The 23171-nt window shown below is 39.2% G+C and overlaps 1 protein-coding gene across 1 annotated transcript in view; it reads right to left on the bottom strand.

Moving 5' to 3' along the window:
* The window catches only part of ADAMTS13 (ADAM metallopeptidase with thrombospondin type 1 motif 13), a 121212-nt gene that overhangs the window by 95101 nt on the left and 2940 nt on the right, over positions 1–23171 (bottom strand). Inside the window, exon 4 of the mRNA XM_053695397.1 lies at positions 8298–8430. Coding sequence (XP_053551372.1) covers positions 8298–8430 — 133 coding nt within the window. The remainder of the gene's footprint in view (positions 1–8297; positions 8431–23171) is intronic.

The raw sequence follows: 23171 nt of genomic DNA, 5'->3' as shown, positions 1-23171 counted from the left end.
GTTGCACAGTTATTTGTTGTTTATCAAGGTTAGAAATGTTGTTTACATTACTCTGTTGATTTATTGTTTATACTTCTGTTAAAACAGGTCTATTTATCAACACTCCTCTAGCAATTAGCGCACAATGAGCGCTCTTGGTCCCTCCAGGTTTGTAAGGACCATAAATTGATGTAACAACCTCCCCACCTATACATTACTCCAAACTTCCTATCATTAATGCCCCATCCCCCCTTCCAACAGCCCAGATACAAGAATATCCTATAGCAAGAGCCTCCTAGGGAGAACCTTTAGTCTGTATCAAATGCATTTTTTTTTTGTTCTTTTTTCTCTCCTATCTAGGCTCTCTTCTACATGAAAGAGATAAGAAGAGTATTTATATGGTAGAACAGTTGTACAGTTATTTGTTGCTTATCAATGTTAGGAATGTTGTTTACATTACTTTGTTGATTTATTGATTATATTTCTGTTAAAACAGGTCTATTTACTAACACTCCTCTAGCAATTAGCGCACAATGAGCGCTATTGGTCCCTCCAGGTTTGTAAGAACCATAAATTGATGTGACAACCTCCCCACCTATACTTTACTCCAAACTTCCTATCACTAATGCCCCATCCCCCCTTTTAACAGCTCAGATACAAGAATACCCTATAGCAAGAGCCTCCTGGGGAGAACCTTTAATCTGCACTAAGTTGTTATTAAGACATATACGCCCTATACCAGGAATGCTTTAGTGTTAACGAAAAACCACACAGCGCAGGCAGGGTACCCCCTAATTTCTTCCCCCTCCCCTCCCTGTCCTCCCTCCCCGATAGATTCCCCTCCCCCTCCCATTTATGCCATCCATTAATACGCCTTATTATTATACTCTCCTCATATTCGGTTGTGAAGACACTACCCCATTTTTTGCTACCCTTCCACAAGACAAGGGTACACGCTCCTCTTTCGGAGCTCTATTTTTCTGTTTCCTTTATTCCCCTTTCTTAACCCCCCTTTCCACCTATACTAAGAATTATATCAGCTGTTAACTATCTCAGCGCTTTTCGTTATAACCAGCTATTCTACCTTTCTGATCTCGCTTACTCCTCTTTTCTCTTTTATTGATCCCCCCTTTTTTTTTTTTTTTTTCTCTCATCTCTTTCCCTTCCCACCCCCATCATGCAACGCAGTAGATTTGGTGATCACTCTCTTAGGCTCACTTCTATAAATGCAAAAGGCCTTAATAACCCGGGCAAACGCTCGATAGCTCTCCGAGAACTAAACAAATTGAAAAGCCAAATTATTCTAATACAAGAAACCCACTTTCAGAGGGGTAAGGAACCGCAATGGACCCCCAAACACTTTCCCACGTCCATCTTTGCCTCCGGTCCTGATAAAAAAAGTGGAGTGGGCATTCTTATCCATAAAACACTTCCTATACAAATTACACACCTAACCAAAGACCCCAAGGGACGTTTTATCTTCTTGGTAGGTAATCTACACGGACAACCCCTCACTATTCTAAATATATACGCACCCAACACGGCCCAAGATAAATTCCTTAAACAAGTACTGAACCTCCTATTAGATAACGCTAAGGGAGTGGTTTTTCTGGCCGGAGATTTCAACCTAGGCATCAACCCACTCGTAGACACCTCAAAGGGTACCACTAGTATACCCAGCTCAGTCCTTAAGAAAGTTAGATCTGCTCTAACCGCACACGCCCTACATGACGTTTGGAGAACCCTGCACCCCAATGACAGGGACTACACTTTTTTCTCTGCACCTCACAACTGCTATTCACGCATTGACTATGTCATGACTGACTCCCATGGTCTATCTCTCATATCACACTGCGAAATTGGTAACATCACGTGGTCCGACCACGCTCCTGTTACCTGCTCCATTCTTTGGCCCGATCTCCCAATTCTATCCAAAAGCTGGAGACTTGATGATTCCCATTTAGACGACCCGCTTATTCTAGATGAGGCAGAGAAGGCACTCTCTGAATATTTCTCACTCAATGCAAACACAACACCATCCCCTACTTTAGAATGGGAGGCGCACAAATCGGTAATCCGCGGTATATTCATAAAACATAGCATCAGACAGTCAAAACAAGCCAAAATCTATCACACAAAATTACTAGAAAGGATTAACACCCTTGAGGAGACCCATAAACAGGAACCCTCTAATGACACCTGTAAGCAGGAGTTGATGTCCGCAAGGACAGAACTCAAACAATACCTTATAAAACAGCATCAGCGAACGGCCTTACACCTGAAGCAATATTATTATGAGGGTGGGAATAAACCGGGTAGAGTGTTAGCGAGGACCCTGCGGAGGAGAAAATTGGCCTCATATATCCAATCACTACACACTACAGATGGCAAAATAGTTCATAGTAGTAAATTAATAGCTTCTACTTTTAGGGACTATTACATGACTTTGTACAATATAGACAATACCACCCCCCCATCTCTGCCTCAGTTAGATGTACCTACCCTCAGAGAACGCTCAGATAGATTTTTCTCCAATCTTAACCTCCCCACTTTGAATGACAGTGAGAGGGAAGATCTTGCATCCATTATCACGCTAGAGGAACTCCAGCAGGCTCTAAAAGACACCCCTGCGGGTAAATGTCCAGGGCCAGATGGATTCACCCCTAAATACTATAAGACATTTAGCAATCAGCTATTCCCTCATATGCTACAGTTATTCAACAACCTGCGAAAAACCCCGACTCTATCTAAATCTCTCCTAGAGGCCCACATAACCGTAATCCCTAAGCCCGGCAAAACGGCCAATCGCCCCGAAAACTTTAGGCCCATATCCCTCATAAATTCGGATGTGAAATTGTTGGCTAAAGTTCTTGCTAACAGACTAAACAAATTTCTGCCTAAATTAATAGCTACCGATCAAGTTGGCTTTGTCCCGGGCAGAGAAGCCCGGGATAACACCATAAAAATTATACACCTTATAAACCACGCGAAAACAACAAATACACCCCTGATCCTTTTGGCGACCGATGCGGAGAAGGCCTTCGACCGGGTTCGGTGGTCTTTTCTGCAAAGGTCTATGTTGGAAATGGGCTTCCCTGAGCCCTTTCTGAATATGACAATGGCTTTATACTCTCACCCCAATGCTAGAATTAGGACTAACGGGGTCCTCTCGGACTCATTTGACATTAAAAACGGCACCAGGCAGGGGTGTCCCCTTTCTCCCCTCCTCTTCGCCATCTCCATGGAGGTACTGGCTCAGAGGATTAGAAATAACACTGAGATTAGGGGCATAAAGACAGGGGAGCAAGAGCATAAACAAGCTCTCTATGCAGATGATGCGTTGTTCACATTAACAGAGGCCGACACTTCTATCCCTGCCTTACTCACAGAACTGAACAATTATAGTAAGATCTCTAATTTCCAGCTGAACCTTTCTAAATCCGAACTCCTCAACATAAATACTAACCCAAACTCCATAAATCATTTGAGTAACGCTTACAACATCCCCATCGCGCGACACAAATTAAAATATCTAGGTATATTTCTCTCCACCAACATGTCAGACTTAATTAAACTCAATTATAACGCCTTAAAAAATGAAATTGTTAGGGATTTGTCATCCTGGAAAAACAAAAAGTTATCTTGGCTAGGGAGAATTGGAGTGCTTAAAATGAACGTCCTGCCCCGGATTTTATATCTCCTCCAGGCTCTCCCCATTTCACTCCCGGAGGGGTACATTCCGCAACTACAAAAAACATTTGAACAGTATATATGGGATGGGTCTAAACCCAGAATCCCTAGGAAAACTATGTACCTTTCAAGAGATGAAGGGGGCTTGGGAGTGCCTTGTTTGGAAAGATATAAACAGGCAATTTCACTACAACACATGGTGGAATGGGCCCACAACTCTAGAGATAAAACATGGATAAATATTGACAGGCAAATACTCAAATTGAACAACATCGCTACACTAGGCTGGATACCACATCACCTTAGACCAAAATTAATTAATAACTATCTCATCACAACGAATGTACTGACAGACTGGGATAAGACAATGGCCACGACTACACACATCTCGACTAGGGATGCCCCACTTACACCCATCATAGAGCACCCTGCCCTCCCATTCTGTAGACTAGGATTTACTAGAATGCAACCATACAGCCTCCGCACAGGCACGATATCATTTGTCACAATAGATGGGAAACTTAAAACACATTCTGACATGATGGAGGCTCATGGGGAGATTTTCTCCTCATGGCTTCAGTACCATCAATTGATACATTTTATAACTCACCATAAACATAAAAATGATTTTGGTAGAAAACTGACGCCCTTTGAGGAACTCTGTGTTTCGCAAGCAAATCTGACCCACTTGATTTCTAAAATTTATAAAATCCTAGGCAACCCTGACTCAATAAACCTCCCTTCCTACACGTACTCGTGGAAGAAGGAATTAAACTGTAACTTAGAAGAGGAGTCCTGGCGTCAGGCCTTTCGAATGACCAAAAAAACTTCTGTTTCGGCAGTGATACAGGAAATTCACATAAAACTCCTGTGTAGATGGTATCTAACCCCGTCCCGATTACACAGAATATACCCCTCACTTAGCAGTACCTGCTGGAGAGGCTGTGGAGGGGAGGGTACACTCCTCCATATCTGGTGGGCTTGCCCCAGGCTTGGGGAATTTTGGCGAGAGATTATGTCAGAAATGTCGGAGATATTGGGAGCACTGGTTCCTCATACCCCAAATACATTGTTGTTCCTATCACTTCCAAAGTTGTCTGGCGAGGGTAAATGCCCTCTCTTACTAATTATGCTCACTGCAGCTAAAAAGCTCATACCAAAGCTCTGGAAGACCCAAATCATCCCTACATTGGAGGATTGGAGAGTAGCCGTTGCGGACCTCCTTTCTCCCTTCCCCCCCCCCCCCTTTTTTTTTTTTTTTTTTTTTTTTTTTTTTTTCTTCCTTTTGTTCTTCATCCTTTTCTCTACCTTCTTTCTTCGGCTGAGAGACGTTTCCTTCAGTCTTCGCTGATTTATTAATGGTTGGTTTTTCAGCAGCTTTAAACTTTATTGTAAAATTTGTGCAATATGTGAGAGATTGACATAACTCGTTACCCCACCTCCGGAACACACCCCTTTCTCTCAATTAGATCTCTTATAGAAGAGACAACTGTGTATGCATAAGTTACCACAGGGGGATATTATGTACAATGAGTTTGTATAACTTTTAACTTGTCTTAATCCCTGTATTCTATAATTTGACTTGTATATCCTTTGTTGTCTCTTTGGAATATCTTAATAAAAATTTTCAAATAAAAAAAAAAAAAAAAAAAAAAAAATGAAAATTGAAAAATTACCACCATACACTCTCTCCAATTTTTTTTGGCTAAAACGGTTGCATCAAAGCACACCATATACAATACCTTGGGGTGTCAACATTTCAAAAATATACACTTTCATGGCAATAAATAAAACTGGGGTATGCGATAGGCCCCAAACTAAAGATAGGCATATCAGAAGAAATGCTCTCACTTTTAATAGCTAAAATTACAAGTCATAAAATTGTAACAGAACCTTCCCAAAATTCTGGAAAACCTATGCATGGGGGCATAGGTGTACTCAGGAGGTCTTGCAGAAAACAACCTGGAGTGTTTTTTTGCAATAACTTACAACAGTCTCTCCTAAAACATAGTCAAAAAAGCAATGTGTGTGTAAAAATTAAAATTTAAAAATTACCATCATACACTTACTCCAATTTTTTGGCTAAAACGGTTGCATCAAAGCACACCTGTCAGGGTTTTTTCCCTGTTTTGTTTGCCATGTGCTGCTGGCAGCCATTTTACTCACCTCTCTTGCTGACTCTGGTGCATACTGTGTGATGCTGCTCATTTCCTGCACTTCCTTTTGTGGCCAGACTGGTGTATATCATCCGTGTGAGACAGGATGCAGTCTCAGAATTGTGATGTCATCACTTATTATTTAAAGGGCCTCTGTTCAGTATGCTTTGACCTCGCGTTGTCTCAGACCTATTTGTGAGCTCCTGACTCGACTCGTCTGACTACAAGCTCTGGTTTTGATTCCTGGCTTGTTATTTGACTTGTGGACTTTTTATTATTTTTTGCTATTAATAAAGGTGTGATTATTTTTGCACTTCTCATCTCAGTCTGATTCCTGCCATCCTGACAACACCATATACAATACCTTGGGGTGTCAACATTTCAAAAATATACACTTTCATGGCAATAAATAAAACTGGGGTATGCAATTGTCCCCAAACTAAAGATAGGCCTATCAGAAGAAATACTGTCACTTTTAATAACTAAAATTACAAGTCATAAAATTGTAACAGAACCTTCCCAAATTCCTGGCAAACCTATGCATGGGTAGGTGTACTCAGGAGCTCTTGCAGAAAACAACCTGGAGTGTTTTTTTGCAATAAGTCTCTCCTAAATCATAGTCAAAAAAGCAATGTGTGTGTAAAAATTAAAATTAAAAAATTACCATCATACACTTTCTCCAATTTTTTTGGCTAAAACGGTTGCATCAAAGCCCACCATATACAATACCTTGGAGTGTCAACATTTCAAAAATATACACTTTCATGGCAATAAATAAAACTGGGGTATGCGATAGGCCCCAAACTAAAGATAGGCCTATGAGAAGAAATACTCTAATTTTTAAAATTAAAATTACAAGTCATAAAATTGTAACAGAACCTTCCCAAAATTACATTGGCTGGCTTCAGAATTGTCCCAAATAGTACATGATGACAGATGTGAAAAATCCAAGTTGGAATGTGCCCCCTAAAAATAAGGCCTTTTAGCCCTCTGAGAACACAACAAACCTATTCATGGGTGGTATCACTGTCATCAGGAGATGTTGTTGAAGACATATTGAGGTGTATTTTTGCAGTAACACATAACAGGAACTAAGAATCCATGCCTAAAGTACAAAGTGTGTGAAAAATAACACAAACTAATGACCACCCAAAAGTTTGACAAAGACTGGTGGTTGAATTAGTGCATGGAAAGTGTTAAAATACTAGCATTTCAAATACCCTAGTTCTACTTTTCAAAAATATATGGTTTGATGGGGTTAAATTACATTGGCCGGGTTCAGAAATGTCCCAAATAGGACATAGGTGCATGATGACAGATGTGAAAATTCCAAGTTGGAAAACTGGAATGTGTCCCCTAAAAATAAGACCTTTTAGCCCACAGAAATGCAACACACCTATACATGGGTGGTATCACTGTACTCATGAGATGTTGCTGAACACATATCGGGGTGTTATTTGGCAGTAACTCTTAACATTCTCAGTAAATGTATTCTTAAATTGCTATTTTGTCAAAAAATCACCACTTTTTTTTTCTTTCAAACTTTGGCATAGATTGGTGGTAAAATGGTTTCATGAAAAGAGTCAAAATACCCCAAGTTTAATACCTTAGGTTGTCTTCTTTTTAAAAATATATACATGTGAAGGGTTATTCAGGGATTTCTGACAGATATCAGTGTTCCAATGTAACTAGCGCTAATGTTTAAAAAAAGTGGTTTGGAAATAGCAAAGTGCTACTTGTACTTATTGCCCTATAACTTGCAAAAAAAGCAAAGAACATGTAAACATTGGGTATTTCTAAACTCAGGACAAAATTTAGAAACTATTTAGCATGGGTGTTTTTTGGTGGTTGTAGATGTGTAACAGATTTTGGGGGTCAAAGTTAGAAAAAGTGTTTTTTTCCATTTTTTCATCATATTTTATTTAAAAAAAATAATAGTAAATTATCAGATATGATGAAAATAATGATATCTTTAGAAATTCCATTTAATGGTGAGAAAAACGGTATATAACATGTGTGGGTACAGTAAATGAGTAAGAGGAAAATTACAGCTAAACACAACCACCGCAGAAATGTACAAATAGTCTTGGTCCCAAACGGTCAACAAATGGAAAAGTGGTCTGGTCACTAAGGGGTTAAAAAGCCTCTTTCATATGTTTATCTTATCTTTTTTGTTGTAGCCAAATAAGGACAGATGCTGCATTATTCAAACAATCAATGTGTAGTATTTTGTATAACTAAGATTCTAAATTCCATAGGGTGCTTTTTTGGGCCTGTAAAAAAAACATTTTGAGTTTAATGGCCCCTTAATAAACCAGAATAAGTAACAAAACCTTCACATACTATCACTTAATTTATGTATTATTTTTTATTATAGGTTATTTGTATTGCGCCAACAGATTCCGCAGCGCTAGTGAAATATTATTGTTTCATTATATTTCCTTAAAATGATTGTTCTACTTTAAGACTTACCACTATGAACAGAAAAAGAGTTTTTAGATCGAAAGAGGATGTGGGAGACCCCAGGTTTCTGCACCAGATGTAAATGCCTCTTCCTTATGGGTTGTATAGAAAGTTGTTCAGTATCTTGAGTGATGAAACCACGCTAGACAATAGAATATAAACAGCTAGTAAACCCTTTGTATTACTCTACGCTAAACCAACAAACATACAGCAATTGCCCAGAATATTTTGCATTTGTATAAAACAATTGCTTCAGTTGCTAACATTGGTAAAGTACTGTGAAGGATTAAATAGCTGTTTGTACCTGATGAAAACATAACAACTAAAAAAACTCTAGGTTGTTAGAAAGGGACCGCAATACTAAGATATGCACAACAGTTCTTTCTGAAAGTTCAGGTGTTAAATGGTTGCAGTTACAACAAAAGAGCATAAAAGTTAAGCCATGCCACTAGAGGTGACATATGCAGATATATATATATATAGGGCTTTTTTGTGGGGGTACTCACCGGTACTGAGTACCCCAACCTCTGCCAACTCATACCAGGTAATATTTGTAATCATCATTTAAATACACTAGTTTTCATAAGAGGGGGTTGCAAAATACATTAAATATTCGGGTAGATTACGAGTTTTGCGCTAAACAGGGTGCGAAACTAATGCCAAAAAAGTTGCGCTATTTCACTCTCCATAGCCCTGCCATTAGGATTTACTGAAAAGCCTCCTTGTGCGTGCAATATGGTGGCGTTAAGCTCCATACCGCACAAAAGCCAAAGGCTGCTTTGACGTGCTCGTGCACGCTTTTACCCATAGACATCAATTGGGAGAGAATGTGAGAAATAAAACTAACACCTGCAATCGCGGAATAAAAAAATCTCCATAACGCAGCACCATTGATGTCTATGGGGGGAAAAAAATTACGTTTAAACCTAACACCCTAACATAAACCCCCTAGTCCAAACACCCTAATCCGCCACTCCCGACATCGCGACACCTAAATAAAGTTATTAACCCCTAATCTGCTGCTCCCGACATCGCCAGCACTATAAAAAATTTATTAAGCCCTATTCCGCTGCTACCCGACATCGCCGACACTATAATAAAGCTATTAACCCCTAATCCGCCGCTCCCCAACATCGCTGACACTATAATAAAGCTATTAACCCCTAAACCTCCAGCCTCCCACATCGTCGCCACTAAATAAACCTATTAACCCCTAAACCGCCAGCCCCCCACATCAGAAAAAGCACTAAATTAAACTATTAACCCCTAAACCTAACACCCCCTAACTTTAAATTAAAATTACTTTTAATTAATATAACTATCTTAAAATAAATAAAAACTTACCTGTGAAATAAAAAAAACTAACTTGAAACTATAAATTAACCTAACATAACTATTCTAATAAAATAAAAAAATCGAAATGACAAATTTATAAAAACCTAACACTACAAAAAAAATAAAAAATCTAAGATTACAAAAAATAATAAACACTAAATTATGAAAAATAAAAAACACTAAGCTTACAAAAAATAATAAACGAAATTATCAAAAATAAAAACAATTACACCTAATCTAATAGCCCTATAAAAATAAAAAAAGTCCCCCCAAAAAACACCCCCTAGCCTACAATAAACTACCAATAGCCCTTAAAAGGGCCTTTTGTAGGGCATTGCCCTAAGTTAAACAGCTCTTTTACATGTAAAAAAATACTAAGTCCCCCCAGCAGTAAAACCTACCACCCAACCAACCCCCCAAAATAAAAAAAACTAACTCTAAAAAAAACCTAAGTTACCCATTGCCCCTAAAGGGGCATTCAGCTCTTTTTCATTGTCCTTAAAAGGGCATTTAGCTGTTTTAAAAAAGCCCAAAGCCCTAATTTAAAAAAAAAAAGCCACCCAACCCTAACACTAACCCCAGAATATCTACTCACGGTTTCTGAAGTCTGGACATCCATCTGCATCCAGGCGGCGAGAAGTCTTCATCCATCCGGGGGTGTCTTCTATCTTCATCCCGGCGACGCGGAGTGGAGCCATCCTGTAAGCCGAAAACATCCTGCGCGGAGCGTCCTCTTCATTCGGTCACCACCGTACACTGAAGTTAAATGCAAGGTAGCCGATTCAAAAGCTCTCATCCTATTAACAAATTTGAATTTGAAGAATCAAATCAGCCAATAGGAATGCAAGGTACGCCATTTTGAATCAGCTACCTTGCATTCAACTTCAGTGTACGGCGGTGACCGTATGAAGAGGACGCTCCACGCAGGATGTCTTCAGCTTCCAGGATGGATGAAGATATTGCCGCCTGGATGAAGACTTCTCGCTGCCTGGATGAAGAAGGATGACCGGACTTCAGGAACTGTGAGTAGATATTCTGTGGTTAGTGTTAGTTTTTTTTTCATTTTTTGGGTGTTTTTTTGTTAGATTAGTGCTCTGGCCTTTGTTTAAAGAGCTGAATGCCCTTTTAGGGGCAGTGAAAAAGAGCTAAATGCCCTTTTAAGGGCAATGCCCATACAAATGCCCCTTTAGAAGCAATGGGTAACTTATGCCTAGATTTAGAGTTCTGCGTTAGCCGTCCAAACCAGCGTTATGGGCTCCTAACGCTGGTTTTGGGCTACCGCTGGTATTTAGAGTCAGTCAGGAAAGGGTCTAACGCTCACTTTCCAGCCGCAACTTTTCCATACCGCAGATCCCCCTACGCCAATTGCGTATCCTATCTTTTCAATGGGATCTTTCTAACACTGGTATTTAGAGTCTTGGCTGAAGTGAGCGTTAGAACTCTACCGACAAGACTCCAGCCGCAACAAAAAGCCAGGAGTTAAGAGCTTTCTGGGCTAACGCCGGTTCATAAAGCTCTTAACTACTGTGCTCTAAAGTACACTAACACCCATAAACTACCTATGTACCCCTAAACCGAGGCCCCCGCACATCGCCGCCACTCTATTAAAATTTTTTAACCCCTAATCTGCCGACCGCACACCGCCGCCACCTACATTATCCCTATGTACCCCTAATCTGCTGCCCCTAACATCGCCGACCCCTACATAATATTTATTAACCCCTAATCTGCCCCCCCCCCAACGTCGCCGCTACCTACCTACAATTATTAACCCCTAATCTGCCGACCGGACCTCACTGCTACTATAATAAAGTTATTAACCCCTAATCCGCCTCACTCCCGCCTCAAAAACCCTATAATAAATAGTATTAACCCCTAATCTGCCCTCCCTAACATCGCCGACACCTAACTTCAAGTATTAACCCCTAATCTGCTGACCGGACCTCGCCGCTACTCTAATAAATGTATTAACCCCTAAAGCTAAGTCTAACTCTAACACTAACACCCCCTAAATTAAATATAATTTAAATCTAACGAAATAAAATAAATCTTATTAAATAAATTATTCCTATTTAAAGCTAAATACTTACCTGTAAAATAAACCCTAATATAGCTACAATATAAATAATAATTATATTGTAGCTATTTTAGGATTAATATTTATTTTACAGGCAACTTTGTATTTATTTTAACCAGGTACAATAGCTATTAATAACTATTTAATAGCTACCTAGTTAAAATAATTACAAAATTACCTGTAAAATAAATCCTAACCTAAGTTACAATTAAACCTAACACTACACTATTAATAAATAAATTAAATAAACTATCTACAATTATCTACAATTATCTACAATTATATCAACTAAACTAAATTACAAAAAAAACAAACACTAAATTACAAAAAATAAAAAAAGATTACAAGAATTTTAAACTAAGTACACCTACTCTAAGCCCCCTAAAAAAATAACAAAGCCCCCCAAAATAAAAAAATAACCTACCCTATCCTAAAATAAAAATTGTAAAGCTCTTTTACCTTACCAGACCTTAAAAGGGCCTTTTGCGGGGCATGCCCCAAAGAATTCTGCTCTTTTGCCTGTAAAAAAAAACATACAATACCCCCCCCCCCCAACATTACAACCCATCACCCACATACCCCTAATCTAACCCAAACCCCCCTTAAATAAACCTAACACTAAGCCCCTGCTGATCGGAACAGCCAATAGAATGCAAGCTCAATCTGATTGGCTGATTGGATCAGCTAATCGGATTGAACTTGAATCTGATTGGCTGATTCAATCAGCCAATCAGATTTTTCCTACCTTAATTCCGATTGGCTGATAGAATCCTATCAGCCAATCGGAATTCGAGGGACGCCATCTTGGATGACGTCCCTTAAAGGAACCTTCATTCATCGTTAGTCCGTTGGTGAAGAAGGATGGCTCCACGTTGGCTGCTTGAAGATGGTCCTGCTCCGCGCCGGATGGAAGAAGATAGAAGATGCCGCTTGGATGAAGATGTCTGCCGGTCCGGATGTCCTCTTCTGCCCGGATAGGATGAAGACTTTGGACCCTCTGGAGGAGCTCTTCTTGCCGGATAGGAGGAAGACTTCGGACCCTCTTCTGGACGGATCGGTGATACCCGGCGTGGTGAAGACAAGGTAGGAAGATCTTCAGGGGCTTAGTGTTAGGTTTATTTAAGGGGGGTTTGGGTTAGATTAGGGGTATGTGGGTGGTGGGTTGTAATGTTGGGGGGGTATTGTATGGTTTTTTTTACAGGCAAAAGAGCAGAATTCTTTGGGGCATGTCCCGCAAAAGGCCCTTTTAAGGGCTGGTAAGGTAAAAGAGCTTTACAGAAGGGGGCGGAGCCTACAGTTGCAGAGACAGGACGTGTTTCATGGGAGCTCCTGGTCCTACCACAGTGTTTTATACAATATTTTATTGTTTTCCTTTATAAATCTCTAATACTGTACATGAGGACCAGAGTGATACTGCAAGATCCAAGAAATTGATAGCCCTGGGGGTAATTCTCTGGACTGACCGTTCTATCTAAGTTCTGCAGCTAGGCCTCAAGGCTGCCGCATTTACAAAGTGTTTGGCGGTTTCTGGAGCCGGGGCTTCCACATATTCCCCCCCCTGGGAGACTGGGGTTACGAGTAGTACTATTTACTACACAACATTAATCAGACATGGGTACCGATACACGAGCATCAGCAGACACTATTTATGAGATGCTTAATGTGCACTTCGCTGGATTGAGAAATTTGATTGCGCAGTGCTTTGCAGGCTGCCCTCCTCCATGTGACCCCTATGATGGAGACCGGGAATCAGAGGATCCTGCTGAACAGTATGTGGAGCCCATAAAGGTAACGCACAGCTCCTGGTACTCATCAAGTGCATTTAAACAACCACCTCTGAGGGAGAGAGAGTGGGAAGACCCGGTCTGCCATATCTACGCTAACTGCTATATGTCACCTGAAGCTGAGCTGCTGTTTGGGACTGTCGGTGTCTTAGGAATGGTAGACTTACCAAGGCCCTGCTCAGGAACGGAGGCTAAACCCACTCAGATCACTCAGACAGATCCGAAGATATGTGCAGCGGTCTGTCTGCACCTCACGAGAGACGGCACACATAACATTCGTTGGGGACAAGGTCCTTTACAAATGTCCCTTGCAAAACAGCTGTCTACCACATCAGAACGAAGTAAGACTGGGATCGGTTGAACATTTCTGTTTATTGACGCAGGCCAAGGTATAAGATCAACTTAGCACACATCTTGCCTTAATCAACTACCACGAGTTCACTGATAGGATCTCAATTCAATCATTACAGAGACTGCCTTAGCCTAATGATGGCGATTATGCCGTATACCTGGGGGACTCTAATAGTCAATGCCGTTATGTATTTTTCACGGCTTGTATCTGTTTAGTCACATGCCGATATGCTGCCGTTATATGTTCCCCACACTATTAGTATGAACTGCTACCACGCAATGTTTTACAGGTATTATTTGATCAAACTACCATGCTTGTACTGTTTTGTTCCCATTGTTCTTTTCGTTGGAATGCATGTGTTCAGACAGAGTCTGTTATATCTGTGATATATTTGTGATGTCCTGTGTCTCATATCTCATGATACTAGCGTGGGGTTTTTTTCCTCCTGAGTCAGGTTGGTTTATATTGCAGTTTTGTTTGTTCATCTACAGTAGTCTATATATCTATATTCCTTATACCTCCTAGGTTATCAGCCTGTTAGTCATTTTATGTTGCAAATACAACTGTAGCACATGGTTTGCTTATACCAACATCTTATAAGCTTACATAGTACAGCCTTACTAGGGGCTATAACTAGGAAAAAGATTGTACAATTTCTCCTTAGCAAATATCCACTAGACGCCCTGCATCCTTTACTAATTGTTAGCTTGGTATAACATACTACCATAAACCTAGTCCCTAGGAGGAAATGCAACTGCAGAGGCACCTTTGCATCTGCAAGACCTTTAAATGTGTCTGCATTTCTGTATACACTTGTCCTATACAAGGGTCCCGACATAATATTTGACGTAGCTGATTAATTTTCTTAAACTTGAATTCTATCCCGTTTGCTTATGGCAACTAGCATCATTATCAAAGAATGCACCACTGATGTGTCATATTGGTTTATCCTTGTTTGTTGACTTTGTAATATAGAGTTAAACCATTATTTATCATTGTATTTTATATACTTATACACTTTAGCACCTAATACAACCAGTTTGCATGTAATGTTTATCATTTACACTATTATGGGTAGATACTCTCTTACTATGCCAATAATAAGTGACCTTTTTTTATGCAATCACAACTCTGGTCCATAGTATTATTAGTCATCTAGTTGCATATTACCCTTTGTTAATTTTATCTGCTCTATCAGTTGTTAATATTCATTATCTAGGACCTATTTTCCTCCTCTAGATTGTATAAGTTTTGTCAGGTTCAAGAGGGACCTTTTTGTGTCAGGTGAGGAAAATACTAAAGAATTTTCTTTTTCTTTTTTTTCTAAAACTGAGGTATCAGACGCCTACCTATTCTAACACTTAATGTTAATTTTACATGTATCAATGGATATTGTTACCCTGAAACTTTTGTAATTTCTGTTTTATGGTAATCCATATATGCTGTATTTTCTGCAAAACCTCAATAAAAATTTATATTAAAAAAAAAAAAAAAAAAGAGCTTTACAATTTTTATTTTAGAATAGGGTAGGGCATTTTTTTATTTTGGGGGGCTTTGTTATTTTATTAGGGGGCTTAGAGTAGGTGTAATTAGTTTAAAATTCTTGTAATCTTTTTTTATTTTTTGTAATTTAGTGGTTTTTTTGTAATTTAGTGTTTGTTTTTTTGTAATTTAGTTTAGTTGATATAATTGTAGATAATTGTAGATAGTTTATTTAATTTATTTATTGATAGTGTAGTGTTAGGTTTAATTGTAACTTAGGTTAGGATTTATTTTACAGGTAATTTTGTACTTATTTTAACTAGGTAACTATTAAATAGTTATTAACTATTTAATAGCTATTGTACCTAGTTAAAATAAATACAAAGTTGCCTGTAAAATAAATATTAATCCTAAAATAGCTACAATATAATTATTATTTATATTGTAGCTATATTAGGGTTTATTTTACAGGTAAGTATTTAGCTTTAAATAGGAATACTTTAGTTAATAATATTTATTTTATTTCGTTAGAATAAAATTCTATTTAAGTTAGGGGGGTGTTAGGGTTAGGGTAAGACTTAGCTTTAGGGGTTAATACATTTATTAGAGTAGCGGTGAGGTCCGGTCGGCAGATTAGGGGTTAATAATTGTAGGTAGGTGGTGGTGACGTTGGGGGCGGCAGATTAGGGGTTAATAAATATAATATAGGGGTCAGCGGGGGTTAGGGGCAGCAGATTAGGGGTACATAGGGATAACGTAGGTTGCGGCGTTGTACGGAGCAGCAGATTAGGGGTTAATAATAAAATGCAGGGGTCAGCGATAGCGGGGGCGGCAGATTAGGGGTTAATAAGTGTAAGGTTAGGGGTGTTTAGACTCGGGGTTCATGTTAGGGTGTTAGGTGCAGACTTAGGAAGTGTTTTACCATAGGAAACAATGGGGCTGCGTTAAGAGCTGAACACTGCAGCCCAAACTGCCCCATTGTTTCCTATGGGGGAATCGTGCACGAGCACATTTTTGAAGCTGGCCGCATCCGTAAGCACCGCTGGTATTGAGAGTTGCAGTGGCGGTAAATTATGCTATACGCTCCCTTTTTGGAGCCTAACGCAGCGGTATTTAAAAGGTGCGGGGGGAAAAATACACGCGTAGCTAACGCACCCCTTTGGCCGCAGAACTCTAAATCTAGCCGTTAGTTGTTTTTTTAGAGTTTTTATTTTTTATTTTGGGGGGTTGGTTGGGTGGTGGGTTTTACTGTTGGGGGATTTTGTATTTTTTTACAGGTAAAAGAGCTGTTTAACTTAGGGCAATGCCCTACAAAAGGCCCTTTTAAGGGATATTGGTAGCTTATTGTAGGCTAGGGGGTGTTATTATTTTGGGGGGGTTATTTTTATAGGGGTATTAGATTAGGTGTAATTGTTTTTATTTTTGATAATTTCGTTTATTATTTTTGTAAGCTTAGTGTTTTTTATTTTTTGTAATTTAGTGTTTATTATTTTTAGTAATTTTAGATTTTTTTATTTTTTTTCGTAGTGTTAGGATTTTTTAAATTTGTAATTTAGGTTTTCAATTGGTAGTAGTTTTTTTATTTTATTACAATAGTAATGTTAGGTTAATTTATCATTTAATGTTAGGTTTATTTTTATTTCACAGGTAAGTTTTTATTTATTTTAAGATAGTTTATTGTAATTTAAAGTTAGGGGGTGTTATGTTTAGGGGTAATACTTTAATGTAGTGTTTTGCGATGTGGGAGGCGGTTTAGGTGTTAATAGGTTTATTTAGTGGCAGCGATGTGGGAGGCCGGAAGTTTAGGTGTTAATAACTTTATTATAGTGGTGGCGATATGGGAGGCCGGAGGTTTAGGGGTTAATAACTTTATTATAGTGGCGGCAATGTGGGTGGGCAGCAGATTAGGAGTTAATAAGTTTAATATAGTGTTTGCGATGCGGGAGAATGGCGGTTTAAGGGTTAATAGGTAGATTATTGGTGTTAATGTACTTTGTAACACTTTAGTTATGAGTTTTGTGAAAAAAAATTGTTGCACAAAACTACTGGTCTCAGATGGTGGTATGGATTGTGTCGGTATAGGCTGTAATGCAAGCATTTTAGCCAGACCGTACAACCTGTAATACCGGGACTATGAAAATCCCACGCAAAAACATAATTTTTCTGAGTGCGGAATGGACGCTACGTTACAGGTTAAAATGCTTGCGGTATAGCAATACCGTCACGACTCATAATATGCGTTACTGGCCATTACGCTGGAATTGCCATTCTTTCAGCGTTAAAAGCTGTAATGCAAAACTCGTAATCTAGGTGAATGTAAATAATTCTGTCCCTTTGCTTTTCTCAAAGTTACTGAGCTAAATTTATCAATCAACAATCAATGAGTAACTGCACCTTTGTTTTGAATACCTGCACCTTTTCAGTTACAAAAGAAGCACTAGATAGATAGATAGATAGAGAGATAGATAGATAGATAGATAGATAGATAGATAGATAGATAGAGAGATAGATAGATAGAGAGATAGATAGATAGATAGATAGATAGATAGATAGATAGATAGATAGATAGATAGATAGATAGATAACAAGAGAATTGAGCAATGATACGTTTTTATTGGGCTAACTATACATTTATAAGCTGACAAGCTTTCGGAAGTATTCCTTCCTTTTTCAAGTCTGAAGCAATATTGCTTTAGACTTGAAAAAGAAGGAATACTTCCGAAAGCTATTGATGAATGCAATATCCTTTTTGCTATCTAAATCATTGGGCTAACATGGCGACTCGGCGACTCCAATCAATATATACATATAACATATGTGTAAAGCATAATTAGTGTCATTAGCTCTACTTGTTTTGATTCATTTGTTATATGTTTTGATGTTAAGAGCATTTACCTAAAGGGATAGAAAAACTATTTTATGTCTTTGTTGAATTTAAAAGGGCATTTCAAAATGTATTACTTTTTTTTAACGGATATTCTCATATTAAAGGGACAGTATACACTCATTTTCATATAACTGCATGTAATAGATACAACTATAAAGAATAAGATACACAGATACTGATATAAAAATCCAGTATAAAACTGTTTAAAAACTTAGAAGCTCTCAGTTTAGCTCTGTTGAAAAGGTAGCTGGAAAGCCCAATGCAAGTGGGAAATAAGACACTCTCCCCCCTCCCCCTTCTTTTGCATATGAAAAGACCCTTTACACAAACATGAGCAAGCTGGAGTAGGTAGCTGACGGTATTCTCATAAAACTTTGGGGCTTGGTTTGGAGTCTGAAAATCAGAGCAATGTTATTTAAAAATAAGCAAAACTATACATTTTTAAAAAAAAAAAAACCTTTTATGGGCTATATAAATAGATTATCTACAAAAAATTTATGCAAAGAAAAAATGAGTGTATAATGTCCCTTTAAGAGTAAAAAGAACCGTTTTGGTTTGAATGCTTGCGAGGCATGTCATTGTGCTCTAATAAATAGGTAAAGTCAATATTAGGATCCACACTCCAGGGTCATCCACAGTATAGCCAGAGACTGCACTGATGCAGGTAGTAGGTGCTGAAACCTTCAAGGACCCCCCTCCAAGGTCCAATGCTAATATGGTACAAACAAGGAAGAAGGTAGTACTCTGATTAAATAAAACACCTTTATTGGAGCAACATTTTGAGGCTTACTGACCCTTTCTCAAGCTTACATAAACTGAGGTGTGAACATAACTTTATTCACAAGGCAATTAATGAAGGACCAATCCCCAGGCTGACTGGTGGTATGAGTAAACTATGACATCACACATGTATAATGATACAAACACTTGTAATAAGTTAATAACCCAATAGCGACTAATAAGGGGATTGGGCCCTCAAATATTAGTATATAAAATTAAAAGCAATACAGAACAGAAGGCAGGCACTAAAGGAATCTCTATAAATATTAAATTAAGCAAACAAATCAAATTAAAGGCATTAGATCAAACTACCAATTGAGGCCTTTAGGTGTCATGGTGTCTAATAACCAAATCCATTTGGCTTCTCTATACAACAAATCCCTCATTCTGTCACCCCATCTTGGCTTTTTATTGGCATGATCTATGACCATGAATCTTAACTGATTGGCTTGATGGCCCTTTTCCAAAAAATGTGATTACTAAGGGAGGTCAACAAAAGTTTTTTGGCACCCCTAAGAATGGGACATACCCGTGCCTTGGATGTGCCCAATGTAATAGTGTTATCAAGGGAGGAGATATATCACATCCCTACACAGGGAAAAAAATTAAAATCCCAGGGTATTTTACATGTAACTCTATATATGTGGTGTATGCGCTTAAGTGCCCATGTGGTCTGTTATATATAGGCGAGACCACCCAAAAGGTTAACGACCGCTTCTTCCAGCACAAAACCAATATTGGCAATGAGAAACAATCCCATCTTCCTGTCCCCTCCCATTTTTTGGAAAAGACCAATCAGTTAAGATTCATGGTCATAGATCATGCCAATAAAAAGCCAAGAGGGGGTGACAGAATGAGGGATCTGTTGTATAGAAAAGCCAAATGGATTTGGTTATTAGACACCAAGGGGGGTAGTTTTCAACGCGTCTACTTTACCTGCCTTCGCCGGTTCAATACGCCCGCCTAAGCTCGCCTACCATCGCCGCCGCGGACCTGCAAAATTTCACCTAAGTTATCAATAAAGCTGTCAAAAAGCCGCGCACCAAGTACGGGGCGATGAGCAGCAGACTGTAATAGTTATCACTCATCCGATCTTGCTGCTCTTCGGCTTTTTCCCAGCTTTATTGCTAGCCTGTCACTAAGCACCCACACTAACTACACTGTTCTACCCCCTATACCGGCACCCCCGGAGACCCCCGCAACTCAATAAAGTTATTAACCCCTAAACCACCGCTCCTAGACCCCGCCGCAACTCTTATAAATGTATTAACCCCTAAACTGCCGCTCCCGGACACCGCCGCCACCTACATTATACCTAGTAACCCCTATCCTGCCCACCCTATACCGCCGCCACCTATAATAAATTTATTAACCCCTATCCTGCCCCCCCTATACCGTCGCCACCTATAATAAAGTTATTAACCCCTATCCTGACGATCCCGGACCTCGCCGCAACTAAATAAATAGTTTAACCCCTAAACCGCCGCTCCCGGACCCCGCCGCAACCTATATTAAACTTATTAACCCCTAATCTGCCCCCCCTACACCATCGCAACCTATAATAAATGTATTAACCCCTATCCTGCCCCCGCCCCTACACCGCCGCCACTGTAATAAAATTATTAACCCCTAAACCTAAGTCTAACACTAACCCTAGAACCCCCTAACTTAAATATTAATTAAATAAATCTAAATAATATTTCTCTTATTAAATAAATTAATCCTATTTAAAACTAAATACTTACCTTTAAAATAAACCCTAATATAGCTACAATATAAATTATAATTATATTGTAGCTATCTTAGGATTTATTTTTATTTTACAGGCATCTTTCAATTTATTTTAACTAGGTACAATAGCTATTAAATAGTTATTAACTATTTAATAGCTACCTAGCTAAAATAAAGAAAAATTTACCTGTAAAATAAAAACAACCTAAGTTACATTTACACCTAACACTACACTATACTTACAGCCAATAGAATGTGAGCTCAATCTGATTGGCTGATTGGATCAGCCAGTCGGATTGAACTTCAATCTGATTGGCTGATTCAATCAGCCAATCATATTTTTCCTACCTTAATTCCGATTGGCTGATAGAATCCTATCAGCCAATCGGAATTGAAGGGACGCCATCTTGGATGACGTCCCTTAAAGGAATATCCATTCGTCGGTAGTCGTCGGGAAGAAGAGGATGGCTCCGCGTCAGATCGTCTGAAGATGGCTCCGCTCCGCTCCGGATGGATGAAGATTGAAGACGCCGCATGGATGAAGACTTCTATCGGATGGAAGACTTCTTCAGCGCCGCATGAATGATGACTTCTTCCGCTACGGATATCCTCTTCGGTTCCATCGGTGGGTCGGCTGGCTGAAGACGACTAAAGGTAGGATGATCTTCAGGGGGGTAGTGTTAGGTTTATTTAAGGGGGGGTTTGGGTTAGATTAGGGGTATGTGGGTGGTGGGTTTTAATGTTGGGGGGGTTGTATTTTTCTTTTACAGGCAAAAGAGCTGAATTCTTTGGGGCATGCCCCGCAAAAGGCCCTTTTAAGGGCTGGTAAGGCAAAAGAGCGTTGAACTTTTTTAATTTAGAATAGGGTAGGGCATTTTTTTTATTTTGGGGGGCTTTGTTATTTTATTAGGGGGCTTAGATTAGGTGTAAGTAGCTTAAAATTGTTGTAATATGTTTTAAATGTTTGTAACTTATTTTTTTATTTTTTGTAACTTAGCTTTTTTTATTTTTTGTACTTTAGTTAGTTTATTTAATTTAATTTAATTGTAGTTATTTGTAGCTAATTTATTTAATTAATGTAATGATAGAGTAGTGTTAGGTTTAATTGTAACTTAGGTTAGGATTTATTTTACAGGTAATTTTGTATTTCTTTTAGCTAGGTAGTTATTAAATAGTTAATAACTATTTAATAACTATTCTAACTAGCTAAAATAAATACCAAGTTACCTGTAAAATAAATATAAATCCTAAAATAGCTACAATGTAATTATTAATTATATTGCAGCTATCTTAGGGTTTATTTTACAGGTAAGTATTTAGTTTTAAATAGGAATAATTTATTTAATAAGAGAAATATTATTTAGATTTATTTAATTAATATTTAAGTTAGGGGGTGTTAGGGTTAGGGTTAGACTTAGGTTTAGGGGTTAATAATTTTATTACAGTGGCGGCGGTGTAGGGGGGGCAGGATAGGGGTTAATAAACTTATTATAGGTGGCGACAGTGTAGGGGGGGCAGATTAGGGGTTAATAAGTTTAATATAGGTTGCGGCGGGGTCCGGGAGCGGCGGTTTAGGGGTTAAACTATTTATTTAGTTGCGGCGAGGTCCGGGATCCGCAGGATAGGGGTTAATAACTTTATTATAGAGGGCGACGGTATAGGGGGGGCAGGATAGGGGTCAATAGGTATCCTATAGGTGGCGGCGGGGTCTGGGAGCGGCGGATTAGGGGTTAATACATATATTATAGTTGCGGCGGGGACCGGGAGCAGCGGTTTAGGGGTTAACATATTTATTATAGCTTGCGGTGGGCTCCGGGAGTGGCGGTTTAGGGGTTAATCAGTTTATTAGAGTGGCGGTGGGCTCCGGGAGCGGCGGTTTAGGGGGTAACATATTTAGTATAGCTGGCGGTGGGCTCCGGGAGCGGCGGTTTAGGGTGTAATACATTTATTTAGTTGCGGCGGTGTGGGGGGGGGGGGCAGATTAGGGGTGTTTAGACTCGGGGTACATGTTAGGGTGTTAGGTGTAGACATCTCCCATAGGAATCAATGGGATGTCTGGCAGCAGCGAACATGAACTTTCGCTATGGTCAGACTCCCATTGATTCCTATGGGATCCGCCGCCTCCAGGGCGGCGGTTTGAAAACCAGGTACCCTGGGCCGGAAAAGTGCCGAGCGTAAATGCTAGTTTTTTGATAACTAGCAAAAGTAGTCAGATTGTGCCGAACTTGTGTGCGGAACATCTGTAGTGACATAAGAATCGATCTGTGTCGGACTGAGTCCGGCGGATTGAAGCTTACGTCACTAAATTCTACTTTTGCCGGTATCTAGGGCTTGATAACTAAGGCGAATCAGCCTCGCCACAAATACGCTGCGGAATTCCAGCGTATTTGAGGTTGACGGCTTGATAACTACCCCCCCAAGACACCTAAAGGCCTCAATTGGTAGTTTGATCTAA

The sequence above is a fragment of the Bombina bombina genome, chromosome 12 (genome assembly GCF_027579735.1).
Source record: "Bombina bombina isolate aBomBom1 chromosome 12, aBomBom1.pri, whole genome shotgun sequence".
Classification (NCBI taxonomy): domain Eukaryota; kingdom Metazoa; phylum Chordata; class Amphibia; order Anura; family Bombinatoridae; genus Bombina; species Bombina bombina.
This window is presented reverse-complemented; position numbering and strand designations above follow the sequence as displayed.